At 46.5% G+C, this 21,622-nt stretch overlaps 1 protein-coding gene across 1 annotated transcript in view; it reads right to left on the minus strand.

Annotated features, from left to right (window-relative positions):
* ccdc92ba (coiled-coil domain containing 92Ba) overlaps positions 1–20,140 on the minus strand; it is a 55,137-nt gene extending 34,997 nt beyond the window's left edge. Inside the window, exon 1 of the mRNA XM_072243155.1 lies at positions 19,996–20,140. Within this exon, the coding sequence (XP_072099256.1) occupies positions 19,996–20,125 (130 nt within the window). The 5' untranslated portion in view covers positions 20,126–20,140. The remainder of the gene's footprint in view (positions 1–19,995) is intronic.
* Between the last annotated feature and the right edge of the window lie 1,482 nt (positions 20,141–21,622).

A 21,622-nucleotide genomic window follows, 5' to 3' on the forward strand; every position in this document is an offset into this window, starting at 1 on the left:
CGGCAGCACCTCTACATTGTTAGAAGTTTGGTCTGATCTTGCATGTCACCTAAAACTTGGACAAACTTCTAAAGATTGAGTGGAGAGTGCCCTGACTGATTGCCTCACGGCCTGGAATGGAAAGACTAATGCCCAGGAACAGGAAAGTCTACAGTAAATGGTGGATGCAGCCCAGTCCATTACAGGAAAAGCCCTCCTCTCCATTGAGTACATTTACATGGAGCGCTGCCATAAGAAAGCGGCATCCATCATCAGGGACCCCCAGCACCCAGGCCATGTCCTCTTCTCGCTACCACCATTGGACAAGAGCTACAGGAGCCTTAGGTCCCACACCACCACGTTCAGGAACAGTTATTACCCTGCAACCATCAGGCTCCTGAACCAACATGGATAATTTCACTCACCTCAACAATGACCTGATTCTGCAACCTGCTGGCTCATTTTCAAAGACTCTACAGCTCACGCTGTCAGTGCAGTTAACTTATTTACACAATCTGTCTCCTTTTGCACATCAGTTGCTTATCAACCTCTTCGTATAGTTTTTCATAAATTCTTTTGTATTTCTTTATTTTCCTGTAAATGCCTGCAAGAAAATGAATCTCAAGATAATACGTGCTTTGGTAATAAATTTACCTTGACTGTGAGAACACTGTAATCCCTGGCCGACAGCCATCTGGGTCTGCAGCCACCATGGCCTCTCTGTGGAGTCGAACTGGTGACACAGGGTTCACTACTTCACCCTGAGTGGAACGCCCCTGGTCACGTATCTGAACTTCCTTCAGTGTTACCCAGGCACCACTGGTGAGTCTCTGGTCACAGCAGTGGTTTAATAATTCTAATTTCTTAAGGGGCTCTGTGTGGGTGAGGGGCAAGAAGCCCATCTGAATCTGGACGGCTGGGAATGGACCCTCACCATTCAGATTGGGGGCCATTTTCATTTCAGATTTGTCCGTGGGTGGCAGCCATCAAATGCAGCAAAGACGCAGAAATAGCAGGGGCACATCTGCCTCTCATGCCAATAACTCAGGTTCAATCCTGACCTCGGGGGCTGTCTGTGTGGAGTTTCCATGTTTTCCTGGTGAATGTACAAAAACACTACCTCATGAACCCGTGAACACTACCTCACTTTTTGCTCTCTTCTTGCACTAATTATTTATATTTCTTGTTATAACTTATAGTAATTTTATTTAGGTATTGCACTGTACTGCTGCTGCAAAACAACAAATTTCATGACATATGCCAGTGATAATAAACTCGATTCAGATTCAGATTCAGATTCTGAACTTGATTAGGCTACACCAAATGCTGGAGGACCTCAACAGGCCCTAGGCAGTATCTGTGGAAAAGAGTATGGCCAACATGTTGGACCGAGACCCTTCAGCAGGACAGGAGAAAAAAAGATGAGGAGTCAGGATCTGCCTGGCCCGTTGAGTTCCTCCAGCATTTTGCGCGTGTTACTTGGATTTCCAAGCACCTGCAGATCTTCTCTTGTCTGTGATTTGGAGTACTGTGTGTAGTTCTGGTTGCCCCATTACAGGAAGGTTGTGGAAGCTATGGAGAATTCAGAAGAGGTTCACCAGGATGCAGAATGGACTAGAGGGTTTGAGCCATAAGGAGAGGCTGGATAAAATAGGGTTGCTTTGCTCTGGAGCGGAGCTGGCTGAGGGGAGACCTGATAGAAAGTTATACAATTATGTGCGGCATAGATAGGGTAGACAGCAAGATCTTTTATTCCCCAAGGAGAAATGCTGAACGCTAGCGGGATGGTTTTAAGGTGAGAGGTGCAAAGCTAAAAGGGGTTGTGCAGGGCAAAGCTTTTCTTTTATAGAGAGTGATTGGTGCCGGGGTGGTGGTGGAAGCAGGTACGATAATGGCATTCTAAAGGCTTTTAGCTAGGCACATGAATATGCAGGGAATAGTCGGATATGGATTATATTCACTGGGACTCGAAGACCTGAGTTATAGGGGAAGGTTGAATAGGTTAGGACTTTATTCCTTGGAGTGTAGGAGAATGAGGGGAGATTTCATAGAAGTATACAAAGTTATGAGGGGTATAGATAGCGTAAATGCATGCAAGCCTTTTTCCACTGAAGTTGGGTGAGTCTAGAACCAGAGGTCATGAGTTAAGGCTGGAAGGTGAAATGTTTAAGGGGAACTTCACCACTCAGCGGGCAGGTGAGAGCGTGGAATGAGCTGCCAGCAGAAGCGGTGAACGCAGGTTCGATTTCACCACTTAAGAGAAATTTGGATAGTTTCATGGATGGGAGGGGCATGGAGGGCTATGGTCCGGGTGCAGGCTGATAGAACTAGGCAGAATACTGTAATGGTTTGGGATGGACTAGGTGGGCTGAAGGGCCCGTTTCTGTGCTTTAGTGGTCTATAACCCTATGTGCAGGCAGCAGGATTAAGTCAGCCTGCCACTATGCTCACCTTGGACTACAGTGCCCGTTTCGGTGCTGTTGTGATCTACTATATGTATGTTGTATTGTCCAACATATGGGTTTCCTTTGGGTGAACCCATTTCCTCCCATATCCTAACAAAGTGCAGTACTAGTACATATATATAGAATATATGGTGAATATATATATGTGTGTGTGTGTGTGTGTGTGTGTGTGTGTGTCTGTGTGTATGTATGTGTGTGTGTGTGTGCGTGTGTGTGTGTCTGTGTGTATGTGTATGTGTGTGTGTGTGTGTGTGTGTGTGTGTGTGTGTGTGTGTGTGTGTGTGTGTATGGTATATATAGCTAGGTTGCCCAAGATTTTTGCACAGTACTGCAGTAATTTTATGTATTTCACTGTACTGCTGCTGCAAAACAATACAAATTTCATGACATGTATGTGAGTGATGATAAACCTGATTCTGATACGGGTCTCTATTGTGGACTGGGAGTGGGAAGGGGGCAGGGAGAGGGGAATCACGGTTGGGAAAAGGGGAAGGGGGGGGGGGAGTAGGAAGCACTAGTGAGATATTTTGTGATGATCATTAAACGAATAGTTTGGAATCAAATGATCCTGCCTGGTGTCTCAGGGCTGGATGTGTCTGCACCCAGGCCTCCACCACGCCCACGCCCTCCTTCTCTGCCACCTGTCCCAAACCCCTCCCGCAGCGTTCACCCTCACCATTCCCAACAACCTTTGCTCCTGCCAGATTTACAAACTACAATTTATATATATACCTAAGAATTCTGCACAGCACTCATACATTGGTAGGTTAATTGGCCACCTATTGTGTGTTAATGAATGGTAGAATCAGGGGCGGGTGTTGTTGATGGGAATGTGGGGGGATAAATTGGGATTAATGCAGGGTTAATGTTGGTCAGTTTAGACTCAATGGGCCGAAGGGTCAGTGTCTGTGCTGTTTCTCTCAGTCACTGTGTCACTGCAGCACACCTCAGAAACTTTTATCGCTGCATCACAACCTCTCCTGCACTGGGACCAGACACAAGCCAAGAGATGCGAGAGCAATAATGCATTTTTGTCACATAAACCGGGACAGACTGTTAATCATCCACTGACTTCCCCTTCGAACAAAGGAACAAATAATGTTCTGCCTCTGCCTATGAAAATCTCTGTGCTCGATTCATAAGCGTGTTGGCTGGAGGTGAATTGTTACTCCTGAGTGCTTGTGAAGACAGCAGAGGGACAAAGGTGTTGAAATTCAGCCAGCGTCTGCTGAGCGTTCAAGTTACAGCTGCAGAGTTGGTGCAACCAACAAATCCACTTACGTAACTCCTTTAACATCGCCAAGTACCCCGCAGGACGTCATTAGCGCCGGAGAATGAGAGGAGATTTGACAGAGTTATACAAAATTATGCGAGGGGTAGATGAGGTAAATGCGAGCAGGGCTTTTTCCACTGAGGTTGGATGAGACTAGAACCAGAAGTCATGGGTTAAGGGTGAAAGGTGAAATGTTTAAGGGAACAGAGGGCTAAGAGGCTCAACAGAAGGGCATAAAATTCTGAGAGATCTAGATGGAAGGGGAACCTGATAGGGAATTTCTTCACTCAGATGTTGGTGAGAGTGTGGAATGAGCTGCCAGTGGAAGTGATGGATACAGGTTTAAATTTCAACATTGAGGGGAAGCTTAGATGAGTATTTGGATGGGAAGGATATGGAGGGCAAGGGTCCAGGTGTGGGTCGATGAGACTAGATTGGTTAATAGACTGGCAGGGACTAGATGGGCCGAAGGGCCTGTTTCTGTGCTGTAGTGTTCTATGACTCTATGACCTGATACAGAATCACATCAGAAACGTAATCATACATGGTCAAAGGGGTAAACAATTACCGACTGGTGTTTGATTCCCACCCAGTTTTTGGGAGGTGGAGCCAAGTTAAGATGGCGCTAAATGGAGACTCCTTTGTTTGCATCTTCGGAAACATCTTTACTTCCATTTTTAATATCTTTATTTTTCCCTTTCAGGGTTCTTTTGAAGACCTTGACCTGGAGTTAGATGCTGACTTTGGTTCTTTGTGGAAATGGGACATGTTCTCGGGGTTTCAAGGCTGGCTATTGTTTGGCACACCATGGGTTCGGCCTGAGAATCCAGCTCAGATTTGGAAACTTAAGATCAAAGACGGACTCTGGAGATGGGCGGATCGAGGGTCGGTGTCATGGCAGGAGACCCGAGTGTCATCGGGGGAGTCGGAAAATCTTCTGTTGTGTGCCCAAAGACCTGGGATCTTTGGGAACAGAGCTCGGAAAAAGCCACGTAACGGACTTTAACATCGTAAACCAGCAAGTTGTTTGTTATGTCTCCCCGCTCGCTGGGAAAAACGGAGACACCTCCTTCTCCCTTATTAGGGAGAGGGAGCCTGTGGTATGTCGAATACTGGGTGAAATGCGAAGTCTTTGGGGTAACTGCAAGTCTGTGTCTTTGTTATTGCTTTGCTCACGCTTGAGTGCTCAGTGGTGGGTGCTGATGCTTTTTTTTTGCTGGTGGGAGGAGAGGGGATCGTTGCTTCCTGCCAATTACGTGTGGGAGGGAGGGGAGCTGGGGGTGGACTTCAGGGTTCTTACGTTTAACTGTCATTCATTCTTTGGGGCAATCCTCTGCTTTTGTGGATGTTCGTGAAGTAAAAACATTTCAGGATGTGTATTGTATACATTTCTCTGACATTAAACTGGACCTTCGAACCTTTGGGTTTGTGTGTTCTCCCTGTGACCGCGTGTGTTTCCTCAGGGTGCTCCAGTTTCCTCCCACAGTCCAAAGGCGTATAGATTAGGATCAGTAAGTTGCAGCATGCTATGTTGGCACTGGAAGTATAGCGACACTTCTGGGCTTCCCTCAGCACATCTTCGCTGATTTGATATGATGCAATGCAAACGATGCGTCTCACAGTATGCTTCAAAATAGACAAATAAAGCTCAACTCTTATCTTTAAATTTTATACAACCATCAGTTTCTTGAACCTACCCGCAGAACCCTAATGCTAGCTCGCAGTGGAACACCACAGACCACCTCTTGCACCACCATGGACTTGATGTCAAATTTTGTCTTCTACACTCGTCTTAGTTTTGCACAGTCTTTTCTTCCACCGTACGGCATAATTCAAGTATAACTGGCGTGCTGTCTGTATCTTCCTGTTCCTGATGCTGCTGCAAGTAGGTTTTTCATTGTTTTGTACCTCTGCATGCTTGTGCACTTGACAATGAACTCAACTTGAAACAGCAAGGAGGGTCATGATGGAAATCGAAACAGGAATTCCATTATGTAGTTTCTGGCTGCTGAATGCAAACCAAACAGTGGTAGAGTGATTGAACATGGGAAGTAGCTTAAAGGTTTTTTTTTGTAGTTTGGCATGGACTTGATGGGCCAAATGGTCTCCTACCTTGCCTGAATATGTTTTTATTGGAGATACGACATGGTAACGGGCCGAAGCCCGCACTGCCCGATTACACCAATTAACCTACTGAACTGTAGGTCCTTGGGATGTAGGAAGAAACTCACGTAGTCACCAGGAGAACCTACAAACTCCTTATGAACAGCGTAGGAATTGAACCCATGTCGCTGGTGCTGTCATACCCAAACTATCTGGAACTTGTTACCAGATGAGGTGAGGAGACAGATGTAATCACTTTCTTTAAGTATTTAGAAAGACACGTAAATAGGCAAGGCTAGGAACACTACCATGCCGCTCCCAACACTTCTGTGATTATGTAATATCAATATAGCCTTATGCTGGCACGGAGATCCTGGTTCACTTGCAGTGATGAAATAAATTGATCTTTGAGGGATTTCCAAAAAGGATCCATCACCCGTGAAATGACAGGGTGTGGGCAACGGGCAGTCAGCAGCTTGGCCACGCATTGCTGCTCTCGACACACGGTGCCAACTGTCCTCAATCAGACACATGAGGAGGACGCAGACTTGTAGCAGCAATGGTTGAACTGGATTGAAACTGAAGAAAATTATAGATCATAGAACAATGCAGCACAGTACAGGCCCTTCGGCCCAAACTGCTGTGCCAACCCTCAAACCCTGCCTCCCATATAACCCCCCCCACCTTAAATTCCTCCATATACCTGTCCAGTAGTCTCTTAATTTTCACTAGTTAATCTACCTCCACCACTGACTCAGGCAGTGCATTCCACGCACCAAACAATCTCTGAGTAAAAAACCTTCCTCTAATATCCCCCTTGAACTTCCCACCCCTTACCTTAAAGCTATGTCCTCTTGTATTGAGCAGTGGTGCCCTGGGGAAGAGGCGCTGGCTATCCACTCTATCTATTCCTCTTATTATCTTATACACCTCTATCATGTCTCCTCTCACCCTCCTTCTCTCCAAAGAGTAAAGCCCTAGCTCCCTTAATCTCTGATCATAATGCATACTCTCTAAACCAGGCAGCATTCTGGTAAATCTCCTCTGTACCCTTTCCTTTCCTCTGTACCCTTTATAACTCAACCTTAGACAACCTGCGACTCCAAGTTTCTTTGGAGACCACAAAACACTTTGTGCGGACCATATTGGTGCTAGTTAGAAGCAGGGCTACCTGCTCGATTGCAGAATTCCAATCGGAAGGGGCAGAATATGAAGCAAGCACACTGAAGTGACATGAGGGTTCAGTAACATGCTGGTTACCCTGGACACATTTTAAGGATTGGCTATATTACTTCCTCCCTTCCCTCTTACCCTCGAGAGAAAAGGGAAAGAGATGGGGTGAATGCGTGTGCACACTTTTCCCCTGGGTTGGGGAATCAGGAACAAGAACACACGGTGAGAGGGGAGAGATCTAATAGGAACCTGAGGGGCAACTTCTCAACCAAGAGAGCGGTCAGTATGTGTAAGGAGCTGCCAGAGGAAGTGGTTGAAGTAGGGCAATTAACAACATTTCAAAGGTACTAGGACAGGGAATGTTTAGAGGCCTACACACCTCACCGGGGTCAGAGTGCGCCAGAGCACTGAAACAGGCCCTTTGGCCCATCTAGTCCATGCCAAACTGTTACTCTGCCTAGACCCATTGACCTACACCTGGGCCATAGCCCTCCATCCTCCTCCCACCAATGTACCTATTCAAAGATCTCTTAAATGCCGAAATCGACCTGTATCCACCACTTCTGCTGGCAATTCATTCCACGCTCATGTCACCTTCAAAGTGAAGAAATTTCCCCTCAGGTACCCCTTAAATAATCTATCTGGATCTCTCAGAATTTTATACACTATTTATGAGTCCCTCTGCCTTCTGTTCCAATGAAAACAACTTTACTCTTATACAATCCCTCATCAATATTTGTAAATCTCCTCTACACCCCCTCTGTACATCATTGCAAGAATTTCATCTGGGTCACTAAATCTCCAGGGAAGGAACTCTGCCACCATAACCTGGTCAGCCTGCAATGTGACTCCAGCTCCACCGGTGAGGTCCTCCCTGAAGTAGCCTCACGAGCCATTCAGTTCAAGGTCAGCAAGAGATGGGGAACAAATGGGGGCCTAGTCAGCAATGCTTACATCCCGTAAATGACTGAGGATTAAAGAAAACACAACACAAGTGATGTAAATGTGCCCTGGAACTACGTTCTGTCCTGTGTACCAGAGGCAGACGGTGCCCACCTTGGTGTTGGAGTTAGAGAGGTTCATTCGCTGACCAGGAGGCCCATGCCCCTGTTAAATTCTGTTCACACGGTAACAGCCGAATTGGCACCAACCCTGATATGCGTATGAATAACCTAACCACTATAGAGCATTACAGTACAGTACAGGCCCTTTGGCCCACGATGTTGTGCTGACCCTTGTAAAATCAATCTAATACCTCCCTCCTACATAGCCCTCCTTTTTTTGTTCATCCATGTGCCTATCTAAGAGTTTCTTAAATGCTCCAAATGTATCTGCCTCTATCATACACTCACTACTCTCTGAGTAAAAGAACCATCTCCTCCTATACTTGCCTCCAAACACTTCAAAGTTATGCAAACTGGTATTAGCCATGTCCATCCTGGGAAAAAGTTTCTGGTTGCCCACTCTATCTATGCCTCTTATCATCTTGTATGCCACCTCTCATCCTCCTTCTCCCCAAAGGGAAAAGCCTAGCTTGCTCAACCTATCCCCATGCTCCGTAACACCACCTCAGAACTTATATTTTGCTCATTAATTATAATTTATGTTAATTTATGCATGTTCACATTTTTGTCATATACAGTGCTGCTGCTGCTGCAAAAAGATAATTGTCATGATTATTATACATATGTATGTATGACCATGTCCATGACTGCAATAGCCAGGGGAGGTGGGGTTGTGGGGATAAGCTCCCACCACCTATTAACTGCTCCCAATGGTGTGCGTCTGAAAGAGCCTCTGACAACCAAGTCCAGCTCCTGGCCTTCATGTTTGGCTTAGTTACTAAGCCTGGCAGTGCCGTTTCTACTGACAGGACAAGGGGCAGCGGTGGGTTACTGGCGCCTTAAAACCAGTCGCCGCGGGCAGACGGGGCTCGTCAGCCGCGGTGGGCAGCTCATCCAGGAGAAGGACAACTCTGATCTCAAACCTCAGCTGTCTTGCGGCCATACCCATTCATGGGGAAGGCTTTGGGAGCAAACCCTGAGGAAAAACCCTGGATCTGGAGACCCTGAGGCAGTCCTACGCTGACTGGCAACTCCTGGTGCCGAACTGTATGGGTCTCCGCTGATCATTTGGATTCATCGGATGCGTTGGGAGGGAGAGCCTGCTGCACGGGCAACAGCTTGCCCTCCATATCGTACTGCCCTGGCTTGCGTGTCCCCTACACAGAGAGGACGCAACACCCACGGTTGACCCTGGCCAAGGGAGGGAGGTCCTCACATGTCAATCATTACATTAATTTGATTTACCTTAAGTCACTGTAACACTTACTATAAGCCCTGTCAGCTGATGTTTTATTACAGGCTGTTACAGGCTCCCTCTGTTCACAGTGCAGACTTCTCCACTCCTCCTGCAGTGGGTGGATGCAGGTATTACAGCATAATGACTCGTCATTAAAACCTCCCTTCCCCAAGTATCTCTCTGTGACTCTCAGTGAGAGAAGGCAAGACCTACTGGAAGCACTGTGGCTTGGTGAAGCCGCTCTGAATCAGCTTCATTCTTGCCCAGACTCAATTTCAGTCAATAACTTACTGGCAGCTGAGCTCATGCCGGGCACTGGAGTTCTCGTCACTCTCACACTGCCTCGAGAGCCGGCGTGCTGGAGAGAGACTGTCATCTGCGGGGGCTTCCTTTCACACAGTTCAGACACAACATGTACGTGTCCGCATCCTTCCCGCGGTCTGTGGTCTGTGGCCACGGCGCACGCTGCTCCTTGGTGTTTGCGAAGCAGCACATCCAGCGAGGGCCTCTGGTGAATTCCACACCACTCGTCAACCATCGGCGTTCCACAGAGGCAAGTGCCTCGAGATGGGGGCGTCTATCATCAGGGACGCCCACCATTTGGGTCATGCCAGTCTTTCACTGCTCCTGTGAAGTACCTGACTCAGGAACACCGGCAGGTTCAAGAACAGATACTTAGCTCAATTATCAGACCTGCACAACCTTAACCCTACCTCAGCAAAGGAACATGATGGACCACTTCCTGTACCACCATGGACTTGTCTCTGATTGTCTCTTTGTTTTTTGCACTGAGGTCTTGTTTTTATAAAGACTTTTCCTCCCCTCTCTCTTCTCTGTCTTGCACAATATTTATGTAAATAAGTCCATATACTGGAGCAAAATTAGGCCATTTGACCCATCGAGTCTGCTCCACCACTTCATCCTGGCTGATCTGTTTCCCTCTCAGCCCCAGTCTCCTGCCTTCTCCCCGTATCCCTTCATGCCCTGAGCAATCAAGAACCTGTCAACCTCAGCCTTAAATGTGCCCAAAGACTTGGCCTCCTCAGCTACCTGTGACAACAAATTCACTACTCTCTGGCTAAAGGAATTCCTCTTCGCCTCTGTTCTAAATGGACATCCCTCTATTCTGAGGTGTGCCCTCTGGTCCTAGACTCCCCCACTATAGGAAACATCCCCTCCCCCCACATCCACTCTGTCGAGGCCTTTCAACATTCACCAGCAACTTTTATGTGCGTTGCTTGAATTTCCAGCATCTGCAGAATTCCTGTTGTTTGCATTTAAATTCACTACTGCGAAGCCTCTTCCGGTGATGCCTACACCGAAGAAGTTTAGAACCTCTTCCTAGAGATGCTGCCTGGCCTGCTGCGTTCACCAGCAACTTTTATGTGTGTTGCTTGAATTTCCAGCATCTGCAGAATTCCTGTTGTTTGCTTTTCAACATTCGATAGGTTTCAATAAGATTTCCTCTCATTCTTCTGAATTCCTGTGAGTTGAGGCTTAGATGAGGCTCAGTCCTTATATGACGAGCCTTTCAATCCCAGAACCATTTTCGTGACTTCCTCTGAACCGTCTCCAATGTTAGCATATCCCTTCTTAGATTGGAGGCCCAAAACCGCTTACGATACTCCAAGTGAGGCCTCACCCAGTGCCTTATAAAGCCTCAGCATTACACATTCTAGTCCTCTCAAAATGAATGCTAATATTGCATTTGTCTTCCTCACCACAGACTCAGCCGGAAAATTAACCTTTAGGGAATCCTGCACAAGGACTCCCAAGTCCCTTTGCACCTTACATTTTTTTTCCATTTTAGAAACTATATCTATGCTTTTATTTATTCTACCAAGGTAGGAAAGGAACATCGCATCCAGAGTTTCTCGAGTTAGTGGACGATTTCCCTCCACGCCTCTCTGACGTAGTGGGGAACCGCGTACGAGGCAAGTTACAGCAATGGTTTGCCATTGCTTTCTGCCGGGTGAGTTTCCAAAGAGATCACCAGCTCATAACCCAGCACGGATGGAAAGCAAAGCATGCAGGGGAGCCGGCTGGATTTGAACTCAGGACCTTTTGTCCCGAAGTCTGACACTGATGCCACTACGCCACCAGCTGGGTCTCTACCAAGATATGTGAACATAAACTTCCCGATAGTGTTTTCCATCTGCCAATTCTTTGCTCATTCTCCTAATGTGTCTAAGTCCTTCTGTAGACTTCATGCTTCCTCTTGTCCATACCCAAGTGCTGGTGATGCTCCTGCAAGTTTTTTCATTGTATCTCACTATACTTGTGCATATGACACTAAACTCTACTTGATCTGACCCCTGCTGTGGCTGATGATGTTCAATGCTTGCCCAACCCCTCCCCCCACCATCCCCACCACGCTCATCGCAACTCAGTGCCTGGCAACCCCCCGGAATCATTCCTCAGTTGTCGTTTTCTGGCATGGGAGGGCCCTCTGTAAATGGGGCCAGAAGACAATGGGGGTGTCTCCTTATTTGTATTCATTACAGGGAAGAAAAGAGATTAGCTTTATTTGTCACATGTACGTTGAGGCATACAGTGAAATGTGCCGTTTTGCATCAAAAACACAGGCCAAGGATTGTGGTGGGGGCAGCCCACAAGTGTCACCAGGCTCCCGGTGCTGACGTAGCATGCCTACAACTCACTAACCCCGATCGTACATGATTTGGGCTGCTGGAAGAACCTGGAGCACCTGGTGGAAATCCACACAGTCGCAGGGAGAACAAACAAATTCCTTACGGACAGTGGCAGGAATCGAACCCCCGACTGGGGATCGCCAGCGCTATACAACAATTACGCTACCGTGCCGCACCTGAGGACACTGTAGCTGCAGAATTCTGGGAGAGGGGCGGTGAAGGTCTAGAACAACCTAACAGACAAAATGCAGAGGTACCAGACATCTCAGTGAGTCAATCCCCGGGGCTTAACAAAACAACAGTCTGTTATATTTAAGAAGGAGCTTTAGAGTGGTTTTACACTGACGTACCTCCATTTTGATGGCATCCTCTGGATGGATCAGCTGGTTTAGGCAATAAGCCACACAGTCATTGTTTTTATTTTTATCTTGAGATACAGCATGATAAGTGGCTGCCCAATTACAGCCAATTAACCTACTAACCCGTATTGTCGTTGGAACGTGGGAGGAAACCAGAGCATTTGGAGAAAACCTGCAGAGTCACGGGGAGAACATACTGACAGTGAAGGAGTTGAACCTGGGTCGCTGGCGCAGTAATAGCGTTCTGCTACGATGTCACCCTACAGTCCCAGCTTCTGAAGGACTAACTGATGATCAGAGCAACAGTGTTCAGAGGAGGGTGGGATTGGACCTAGCCAATAGCTGATCTTGCGGTTACATGGCGGGTTGAACTTCATGGCCTCAGCTCACAACCAAGCCCAGCGGCCCCGGGAGACCTGTGGAATTGGCAACCCAGACAACGCTGCAGGAAGTTGGCATGGAAAATGCAGTATTTTGAGAAAGCATTTGGTTAGCTCCACTTCAGGCTGCTGGCAGCGAGTCTGGGCAGTGAGATCAGCGTGGTTGTACACCACGGAACTGAGACACATTAAATGGACGGAGACCAATGCTGTGGCAGGTATTTCACAACAGGAGAAAGTGTTGTTAAATGGGTTTCATTTTAGAAACAGTAGTAATGTGATCCCTCAAGTCGAGTATGATGTTCTCCTAAAGATTTGTCTATTGGTGGGTTCTCAGGTGGCCATAAAGACCGAACCAGGATCCATATACCCAGGGCGTTAGGATGGATTCTCTTAATGGAATCTGTGCATGACTTTGTTTAACGTGTGAATGCATGCATGGGCAGCCATTACATGGTCTTTGACAGATTGGAGTCAAGGTCCAATGGCATATGGTGTACAAGACGACTGGGGGCCCGTCACTGTCCCTCCGCCTTCACTGCCCTCGTAATGAGTCATCATCTTCTGCCAGCTCCACTACTGAGCTCTGGGTTGGGTCACTCTGTGTCTGGAACTGCCCCCTTGACCTTATCCATGGGTGACCCTACCAGGAGCTGAACTCCAGACGGCACCACACTTGGGATTTCAGAAATTCATAAGCCCCTCCCCCGCGACAAGATGATGATTTGTGGAGAAGAAACAACCCACATCGCAAGACTGGAGCTGAAACCGAAGGTAGAAATTCCCAGACTGCCTTAAGTCGCCTGGTTGCACAGGACCCATACCTAAACTGCTTGCTTTCAATTTAAAATTACCACAACCTCTGATCCAGCAGTAGCCAGCGCCTGTACGCCGAGATTTTCTGCTTCTACACCTATCTCTCCTTAAAGTGACTGAATGGTAGAGGGGGTGAATGTGGAAATGGGAAACCCAGGCCCCACATTCTATTCTGATGTGCTGCTATCAAGATGGATGTGGTATCCCTCAAGTTAAGCCGATTCAATAATCCTTTGCAACAATTTACAACAGGAAACTTGAGCTGTCACAAACTATGATTACATCAAATTGTTTGACTCCAGTCAATGCAGAACAAGAGAACATTTTGAATTTAAATAGTTAACCAAGTAAATTCTGAAATTATATACCAGTATGCATAATGGTTGGTGCTGAATTTAAAACACAACAAGTTCAACAATGTCTATCAAGGAAGGAAATCTGCCAACTTTAGCCCAGTCTGTCCATTCATGACTCCAACCCATAGCACTGTAGACTCTAAACTGCCCTTTGAAATGGCCAGGGAGCCACTTAGTTCAAGGTCACTCAGGGTAATAAATATAGTGAGGTCCACTTTCCCATGAGTGAATTAAAAAAGAGGTCCCAGAGTTTGCCTCACCCAACCACCCACGTGATTATTCCTGAGTTTCTGATTCAAGTCCACTCCTGCCTTTGGACAGTCTGAACCTGCCCCATTTTCACTCTGTGGTATACAGATTTCCATCTTCCCCTCACTGTGCCTCAGATAATAATTGTGGTCACTCAGATGGCAATTCATATTCCTGGGCAGCATATGAAAGTTAAAATAATAATCTTCTCTTCTTCACTTGATCCCTCCCATCGGTCCAACAATGTCTTGACCCCCCTACCATCAGGCAGGAGGTGCCATAGCATTAGGACAAGGACTATTAGGATGAGAAACAGCTTCTTCCCCCAGGCCGTGAGACTACTGAACTCCCTGTCACCACATATGAAGTGCCAGTAGCATTACACTGTTTACTTTTTCACTTGTGTCATAAATGACCCTTATTATTATTTGTCGATTTATTTGTGGTAACGTTAACTTATGTGTTATGAGTGTGAGTTATGTGAACTGTGTTGTGCACTTTGGTCTGGAAGAACGTCGTTTCGCTTGGCAGTATATATACGTATGCGGTGGAATGACTTGAACAATATTAATGCCACTACTGTAAAATTGAAGGTGGCACCAAGCTCTCGGCTGTCAAGTACAGGAAGTTTACTGCCAAGTATACCCAGACATGGGAAGGATCCTGATTACTGGAAGAACATTGGGAAGCACCCCTTTTCCTCATCTTAATAAATGGCTCTCTGCATAGTCCTGCAGGTTCTCAGTAATCAACAATTTGGCTGCATTTATAGCAGGTTGAGCTGTTATTAAGAATGGATCTGGATAGTTTGTCCTATTTTATCTCATTCTTCCAAATGAAACAGATCAACCGTTCCCATTTCAGCTTCTTAATGGTGACCTGGCTTCACCTAGCTTGCTAGCACCAGGTCACACTGATACTGCTGCCATGATCTGTCCACACTTCACTTTTGGTGGCCCTTTATCTTGACGAATTTAATGTCTTGTTTTGCATTCTCTTTTTCCCCTTCTTCCCCATTTTTCCTCTGAAATCAACCTTCCAGGCATAAGCAAGTTGTTTGTGCATTGCTGGGGAGCTTGATTGACATGCTCAGCATTACTCCAGGACCTGCTTGCTACAATGTTGAGTGGAGATGTGTGCACAACCGTAGTTCTATAAATCTACCTTTCACAGGATCCTGACAAATCGGACTGCAAAACCCAGGATCTCCATCCGTTTTCCCAAGATTATCTTCTATGGATGTTTGTATTGACTGGCTGCATCATGACCTGGTTTGGAAAAACCATTGGCTTGGAATGGAAAATTCTACAAAGGGCAGTGGATTTGGCCCAGTCCATTATGGGTAAAGCCCTCCCAACCATTGAACACATTTACATGAAACACTGTTGTGGGAAAGCAGCACCATCACCAGAGATCGTCACCAGCCAGGCCATGCTCTTTTCTCACTGCTGTTATCAGGTAGAAGGTACAGGAGCCTCAGAACTCGCACCACCAGGTTCAAGAACAGTTACTACTAGGGTTGCCAACTTTCTCACTCCCAAATAAGGGACAAAAGTAGCAGTCAAATACGGGACACTTGTGTTTACCCTGAAAAAGACTACCATGACCATGAAGCCTTGCGCGGGCACCTGTGTGCGCATGCGTGACATGCGCATACTTGACGTCCTTATGCGTGTACGTGCCGATTTTGTTCTACAAATCGGTTTTGGCTTAATCTTCCCGATCTGTTAAGTGTACATACATTATTTCTACTTTATGTAGGCTGTGTATTTATCATATCATTCCTGCTTTTACCATATGTTAGTGTTATTTTAAGTTTTATGTGTTATTTGGTATGATTTGGTATGTTACTTTTTGGGTCTGGGAACACTCAAAAATTTTTCCCATATAAATTAATGATAATTGCTTCTTCGGCTTACGAACGGTTTCATAGGAATGCTCTACCTTAGCGGGGGAAATATGGGACAAGGGCGGTCCCGTATGGGACAAACCAATTTAGCCCAATATACGGGATGTCCCGGCTAATACAGGGCAGTTGGCAACCCTCGTTACTACTCCTGAACCATCAGGCTCTTGAATAAAAGGAGATAACTACACTCACTTCCCCCTTCATTGAGAAGTTTCCGAAAACCAATGATCTCACTTTAAGGACTCTTTATCTCATATTCATTGCTATATTTTTATATTTGTACATTTTGTTGTCTTCTGCACTCTGGTTGATCTTTCATTCACCCTGTTATAGTTACTATTCTATAGATTTATTGAGTATGCCCGCAGGAAAATAAATCTCAAGGTTGTATATGGTAATATATATGTACTTTGATAATAAAACTTACTTCAAACTTTTTGAACTTTGGATTCAATTCTTAACCCTTCCCACCTCTTGCCCGTGAATGCTCCAGTCAATATACAGAGCAGGTGTGCCTCTTGTTCTCCTTGCATGTGTCTACCATCTAGTATTTACCTGTATATATTTAAGTCTACTTGCCCCTGGTTGGACCAGCTACAGCCCCCACGAACTCCTCATAAGAACTTGGCTGACTGTCCTCTCCCTCCTCCGTCATCTTCTTGTCACACAGAACAATTGGTTTCTTTCTTCACCCCCAAATATCTGTTGCGGGACCAAGAAGTTTCCCAGTGCAGACCATTCCTTTGCCTCCAGCCACTTCCCTTTAGCGAACAGCTAGCCCGCGTCTCAGTCCCAATGACAGATCACGCCATGCTCTGTCTGTGATAGCACTATGCTGTTACAAGGTGAACCTGGAAGCTTTGGCCTGTTTTTATTTCATCCTTCCAATGGCACAGATCTACCACCGTACTTAGAGTCACAGAGTCACGCAGCACTGCAGCACAATGACAGACCCTTCGGCCCGTCTAGTCCATGCCGATCTGTTATTCCACCTGGTCCCATTGACCTGAAGCTGCACCATAGCCTTCCGTACTCCTCCCATGCATGCACTTACCCAAACTTCTCTTCAACGTTGAAATCATACCCGCATCCACCGCTTCCTCTGGCACCTCGTTCCACACTCTCACCACCCTCTGAGTGAAGAAGTTGCCCCTCAGTTTCCCCTTAAGTATTTCACCTATCACCCTTAACCCATGACCTCTAGTTCTAGTCTCACCCAACCTCAGAAGAAAAGCCCTGCTTATATTTACACTATCTATACCCCTCATAATTTTGTACACCTCTATCAAATCTCCACTCATTCATTCTCCTTTGCTCCAGGGATTAAAGTCCCAATCTATTCAACCTTTCCCCATAACTCAGGTCCTCAAGGCCCACCAGCAGCCTTTCTGCTTCCTTTCCATCCTTAACATCACGGAGTTAATTTAGTTCTAGTGTTCACCAGCCCTCCACGGCAGGGCAGTTAAGTGATCAAGGTAGTCGACTAATGGCAGCCTGGTCAGACAAACAGGCTCCTTTTCCCCTGCTCTCTAATGATACAGTTTCAGCCGGGATGAGGTATCAGTGAGGTGGATGAAATCACTGTAAGAACAAAGCATCTGTGGAGCCTCAAGTGCTCTTGGTGCAAGGCCAGACCACACTGATCATGTTCCAGCTGGATATACAGTAGATCTTAGAAGGCAGCAGAAAGAAAAGGTGATAAAATGTTGGCATTCATTTCTAGAGGAATAGAGTATAGGAGCAGGGATGTGATGTTGAGGCTCTATAAGGCGCTGGTGAGACCTCACTTGGAGTACTGTGGGCAGTTTTGGGCTCCTTATTTAAGAACGGATGTGCTGACGTTAGAAAGGGTACAGAGAAGATTTACTAGAATGATTACGGGAATGAGAGGGTTAACATATGAGGAGCGTTTGTCCACTCTTGGACTGTATTCCTTGGAGTTTAGAAGAATGAGGGGGGGACCTCATAGAAACATTTCAAATGTTGAAAGGCATGGACAGAGTGGATGTGGCAAAGTTGTTTCCCATGATGGGGGAGTCTAGTACGAGACGGCATAACCTAAGGATTGAAGGGTGCCCATTCAGAACAGAAATGCGAAGAAATTTTTTTAGCCAGAGGGTGGTGAATCTATGGAATTTGTTGCCACGGGCGGCAGTGGAGGCCAAGTCATTGGGTGTATTTAAGGCAGAGATTGATAGGTATCTGAGTAGCCAGGGCATCAAAGGTTATGGTGAGAAGGCGGGGGAGTGGGACTAAATGGGAGAATGGATCAGCTCAAGATAAAATGGTGGAGCAGAATCGATGGGCCAAATGGCTGACTTCTGCTCCTTTGTCTTATGGTCTATGGTCTTATAAAGAACAATACACACAAAATGCTGGAGGAACTCAGTAAGTTGGGCAGCATCTACGGAAGGGAACAGGGCTGGGACAGTTCACCAGGACGGGGTAGAAAGGGGGCAAAATTCAGAATAAGAAGGTGGGGAGGGGAAGGAGTACAAGCTGGCAGAGGATTGGCAACACCAGGTGAAAGGGAAGGGGCCTGAAGTAAGTATCTGACAGGTGATAGGCAGAAGAGGTAGAGGGCACCAAAGCAGCATGGCAGTTAGCACGACGCCATTACACCTTGGAGTTCAATTCTGGTGACACCTATAAGGAGTTTGTAGAGTACATCCTCCCTGTGAACGCATGGGTTTCCTCTGGGTGTTCTGGCTTCCTCCCACAGTCCAAAGACGTACCAGTTAGTAGGCTAATTGGTCTTTATAAATTGTCCTGTGATTAGGCTAGGGTTAAATCGATGGGTTGCTGGCCGTGTGCGTTGAAAGGCCAGTAGGGCCTATTCCACACTGTATCTCCAAATAAATCAATAAAATTAAATTAAAACAAGAAGGAATCAGAGAGGGCATATAATTGAGCAAATATCAGAAGGAAGTTAGAGGATTGAGAAACTTGCAAATGTCACTCCACTCTTCAAAAAGGAAGGGAGGCAGAGGAAAGGAACTTAGAGAGCAGTTAGCCAGACCTCAGTTTCTGGGAAGATGTTGGAGTCCATTAGTAAGGATGAGGTCTAAGAGTACTTAGAGGCACAAGATAAAATAAGCTAAAGTTAGCATGGTTTTCTAAAGGGGAAACCTTGCCTGACAAATCTGCTCGAATTCTTGATGAAATAACGGGCAGGATAGACAAAGGAGAGTCAGTGGATGTTGCTTATTTGTATTTTCAGAAGGCCTTTGACAAGGTGCTGCAAATGAGGCTGCTTAACAAGATAAGAGCCCATGGTATTACAGGAAAGATGCTGGGATCATTAGAGGACTGGCTGATTAGCAGGAGGCAAAGAGTAGGAGAAGGCAGGAGAATAAGGTTATGAGGGAAAATGGCTCAGCCGTGACGAAATGGCAGAGCAGACTCGATGGGCCAAATGGCTTAATTCTGCTTCTACTCATCTTCTTACTTTGCATCACCCACGTGAAAATCACAAACAAACATCTCCGGACAGGAGTTAGCACACTGCACATATCCACATTAACCCAGTCTGGATATTGTCCTGACCTTGAGGTATCTGCCAGAACTCGAGAGTCTTGCAATCAACACCACGGCAAATCAGCCAGACCTTTAAATATAAGATCGAGCCTGACTGAATGATTTTGCTCTCATCAGCAAAGCTAAACACAGATCCTGAGACAATACACTCAAAATGCTGGAGGAACTCAGCAGGTCAGGCAACATCTATGGAGGGGAATAAAGAGTTAATATTTCGGGCCAAGACTTTGATCAGAAGGAGCTCAGCCCGAAACGACCTGCTGAGTTCCTCCAGCATTTCCTTTGTGTTTCTCTGGATTTCCAACATCTGCAGAATCCCTTGAGTTACCGACCCCAAGGCTCCAGCTTTGCACCCTTTGACCCCCCCGCTGACCTCCTTTGACCCCCTGCTGACCTCCTTTGATCCTTCTCCTCCCTCGGCCGAGGAGGGCGGCAGACACTCACCGCTGCAGCGCTTCTGCAGATGCAGAATCTCCATGTGCAGGCCGTGCAGCAGGTCCATGTGCTCTCCCTTCAGGAAGGCGATGTTCCGCTGGACACTCTGAAGCTGGCGCTCCAAAGACGAGGTCTCCATGGTCACCGAGCCGACAATCTGAGCCCGGGCAGAAAAGCACAGATGAGCAAACAGGAAAACAGAATGACATGGATCACAGTCACATATTCAGACCTCCCACACCCCCAGAGGGAATTCCAACATTCCCTCCTGTCTCCTGCACAATAGGCCACACACGCACAATATGCTGGAGAAACTCAGCAGGTCAGGCAGCATCTATGGAGGGGAAAAACAGGTGATGTTTCAGGGGGAGACCCTTCATCAGGAATGGAATTGAAGGGGACCGAGGCAGCAACTACAGAGGGAAGTAAACAGATGATGTGTCCCCCTTCCTTTCCAGTCCTGATGACTGGTCTTGGCTTGTAACATCAACTGTTTGAGCATCCATAGATGCTGCCTGACCTGCTGAGTTCCTTCAGCATTTTGTGCATGCTGCTCCAGATTACCAGCACCTGCAGAATCTCTTGTAATAAAGAACAAACTTCTCTATAAAGAATTTTTATACCAGCAAAGACTTTATAGCTAATGATGTGTTTCCAAAGTCCAATTATCGTAATGTGGGCAAGGTGGGAGTCGAGCCACAGAAAGCTCCTGCAAGCAGCAATGTGACGGTTTGTTTCCTGCCATAGAAGCTGCCTGACCTGCTGAGTTCCTCCAGCGTTTTGTGTGTGTTGCTCTGGATTTCCGGCATCTGCAGAATCTCTTGTGTTTATGACCTTGCGCAATGAGACGTCTACGATCCACAGAGCCCCAGCCTAGCATTATTGCTGCACCCCCGGAAAAAGCAACGTTCACTTCGCAACAACCCTCTCCGACTTGCCACAAATTAAATGCTCCTCACCTCCACACATCTCTTAACAGATTGTCCTTACAGAAATACTATCGATTATAGCTTTTCCAAATTGGCATTCTTTAATTTGGAAAATGCAGATTCTCGTTTGAATTCAAGAATCACACAACTGCTTCTCTGTGCAGATCATTAATCTTATGGGTACAACAGAGTGGAAATGGCTTTCGCAGAGGCTCAGTTAATGCAGACACAGTGTTTCAAATGTAAAATTATCAATGTTGGCAACATACAGGTACCCGGATTGGAAATCAACTCTGATAAATGATATTTTAGTCCACTATTTGCCACACAGAGAAACAGAAAGTTGTGCTATTTGTGACAAGTTCAGTACATCCAATGCCCTTACTCGCCTCCTCCTCATCTTAAAAGGGAGAAAGCTTAGCTTTATTCCTCACATGCACTCGTACGTCAAACCCTTGAACCATGCAGTGAAATGCGCTGTTGGTGACCAACGCAGTCTGAAGATGCGCTGGGGCCAGCCTGCGGTTGCTGCCACTCCTCCAGTGACAACATTGCATGCCCACAACTCACTAACCAAAACCCGCACGTCCTTGGGATGTGGGAAGGAATTGGAACACCTAAAGGAAGCCCACACAGTCACAAGATACAAACCCGTCAAAACAGCGGTGGGAATTGAACCCTGAACTTCGGATTGCTAGTGCCGTATA

The sequence above is a fragment of the Mobula birostris genome, chromosome 25, assembly GCF_030028105.1.
Source record: "Mobula birostris isolate sMobBir1 chromosome 25, sMobBir1.hap1, whole genome shotgun sequence".
Taxonomy (NCBI): Eukaryota; Metazoa; Chordata; class Chondrichthyes; order Myliobatiformes; family Myliobatidae; genus Mobula; species Mobula birostris.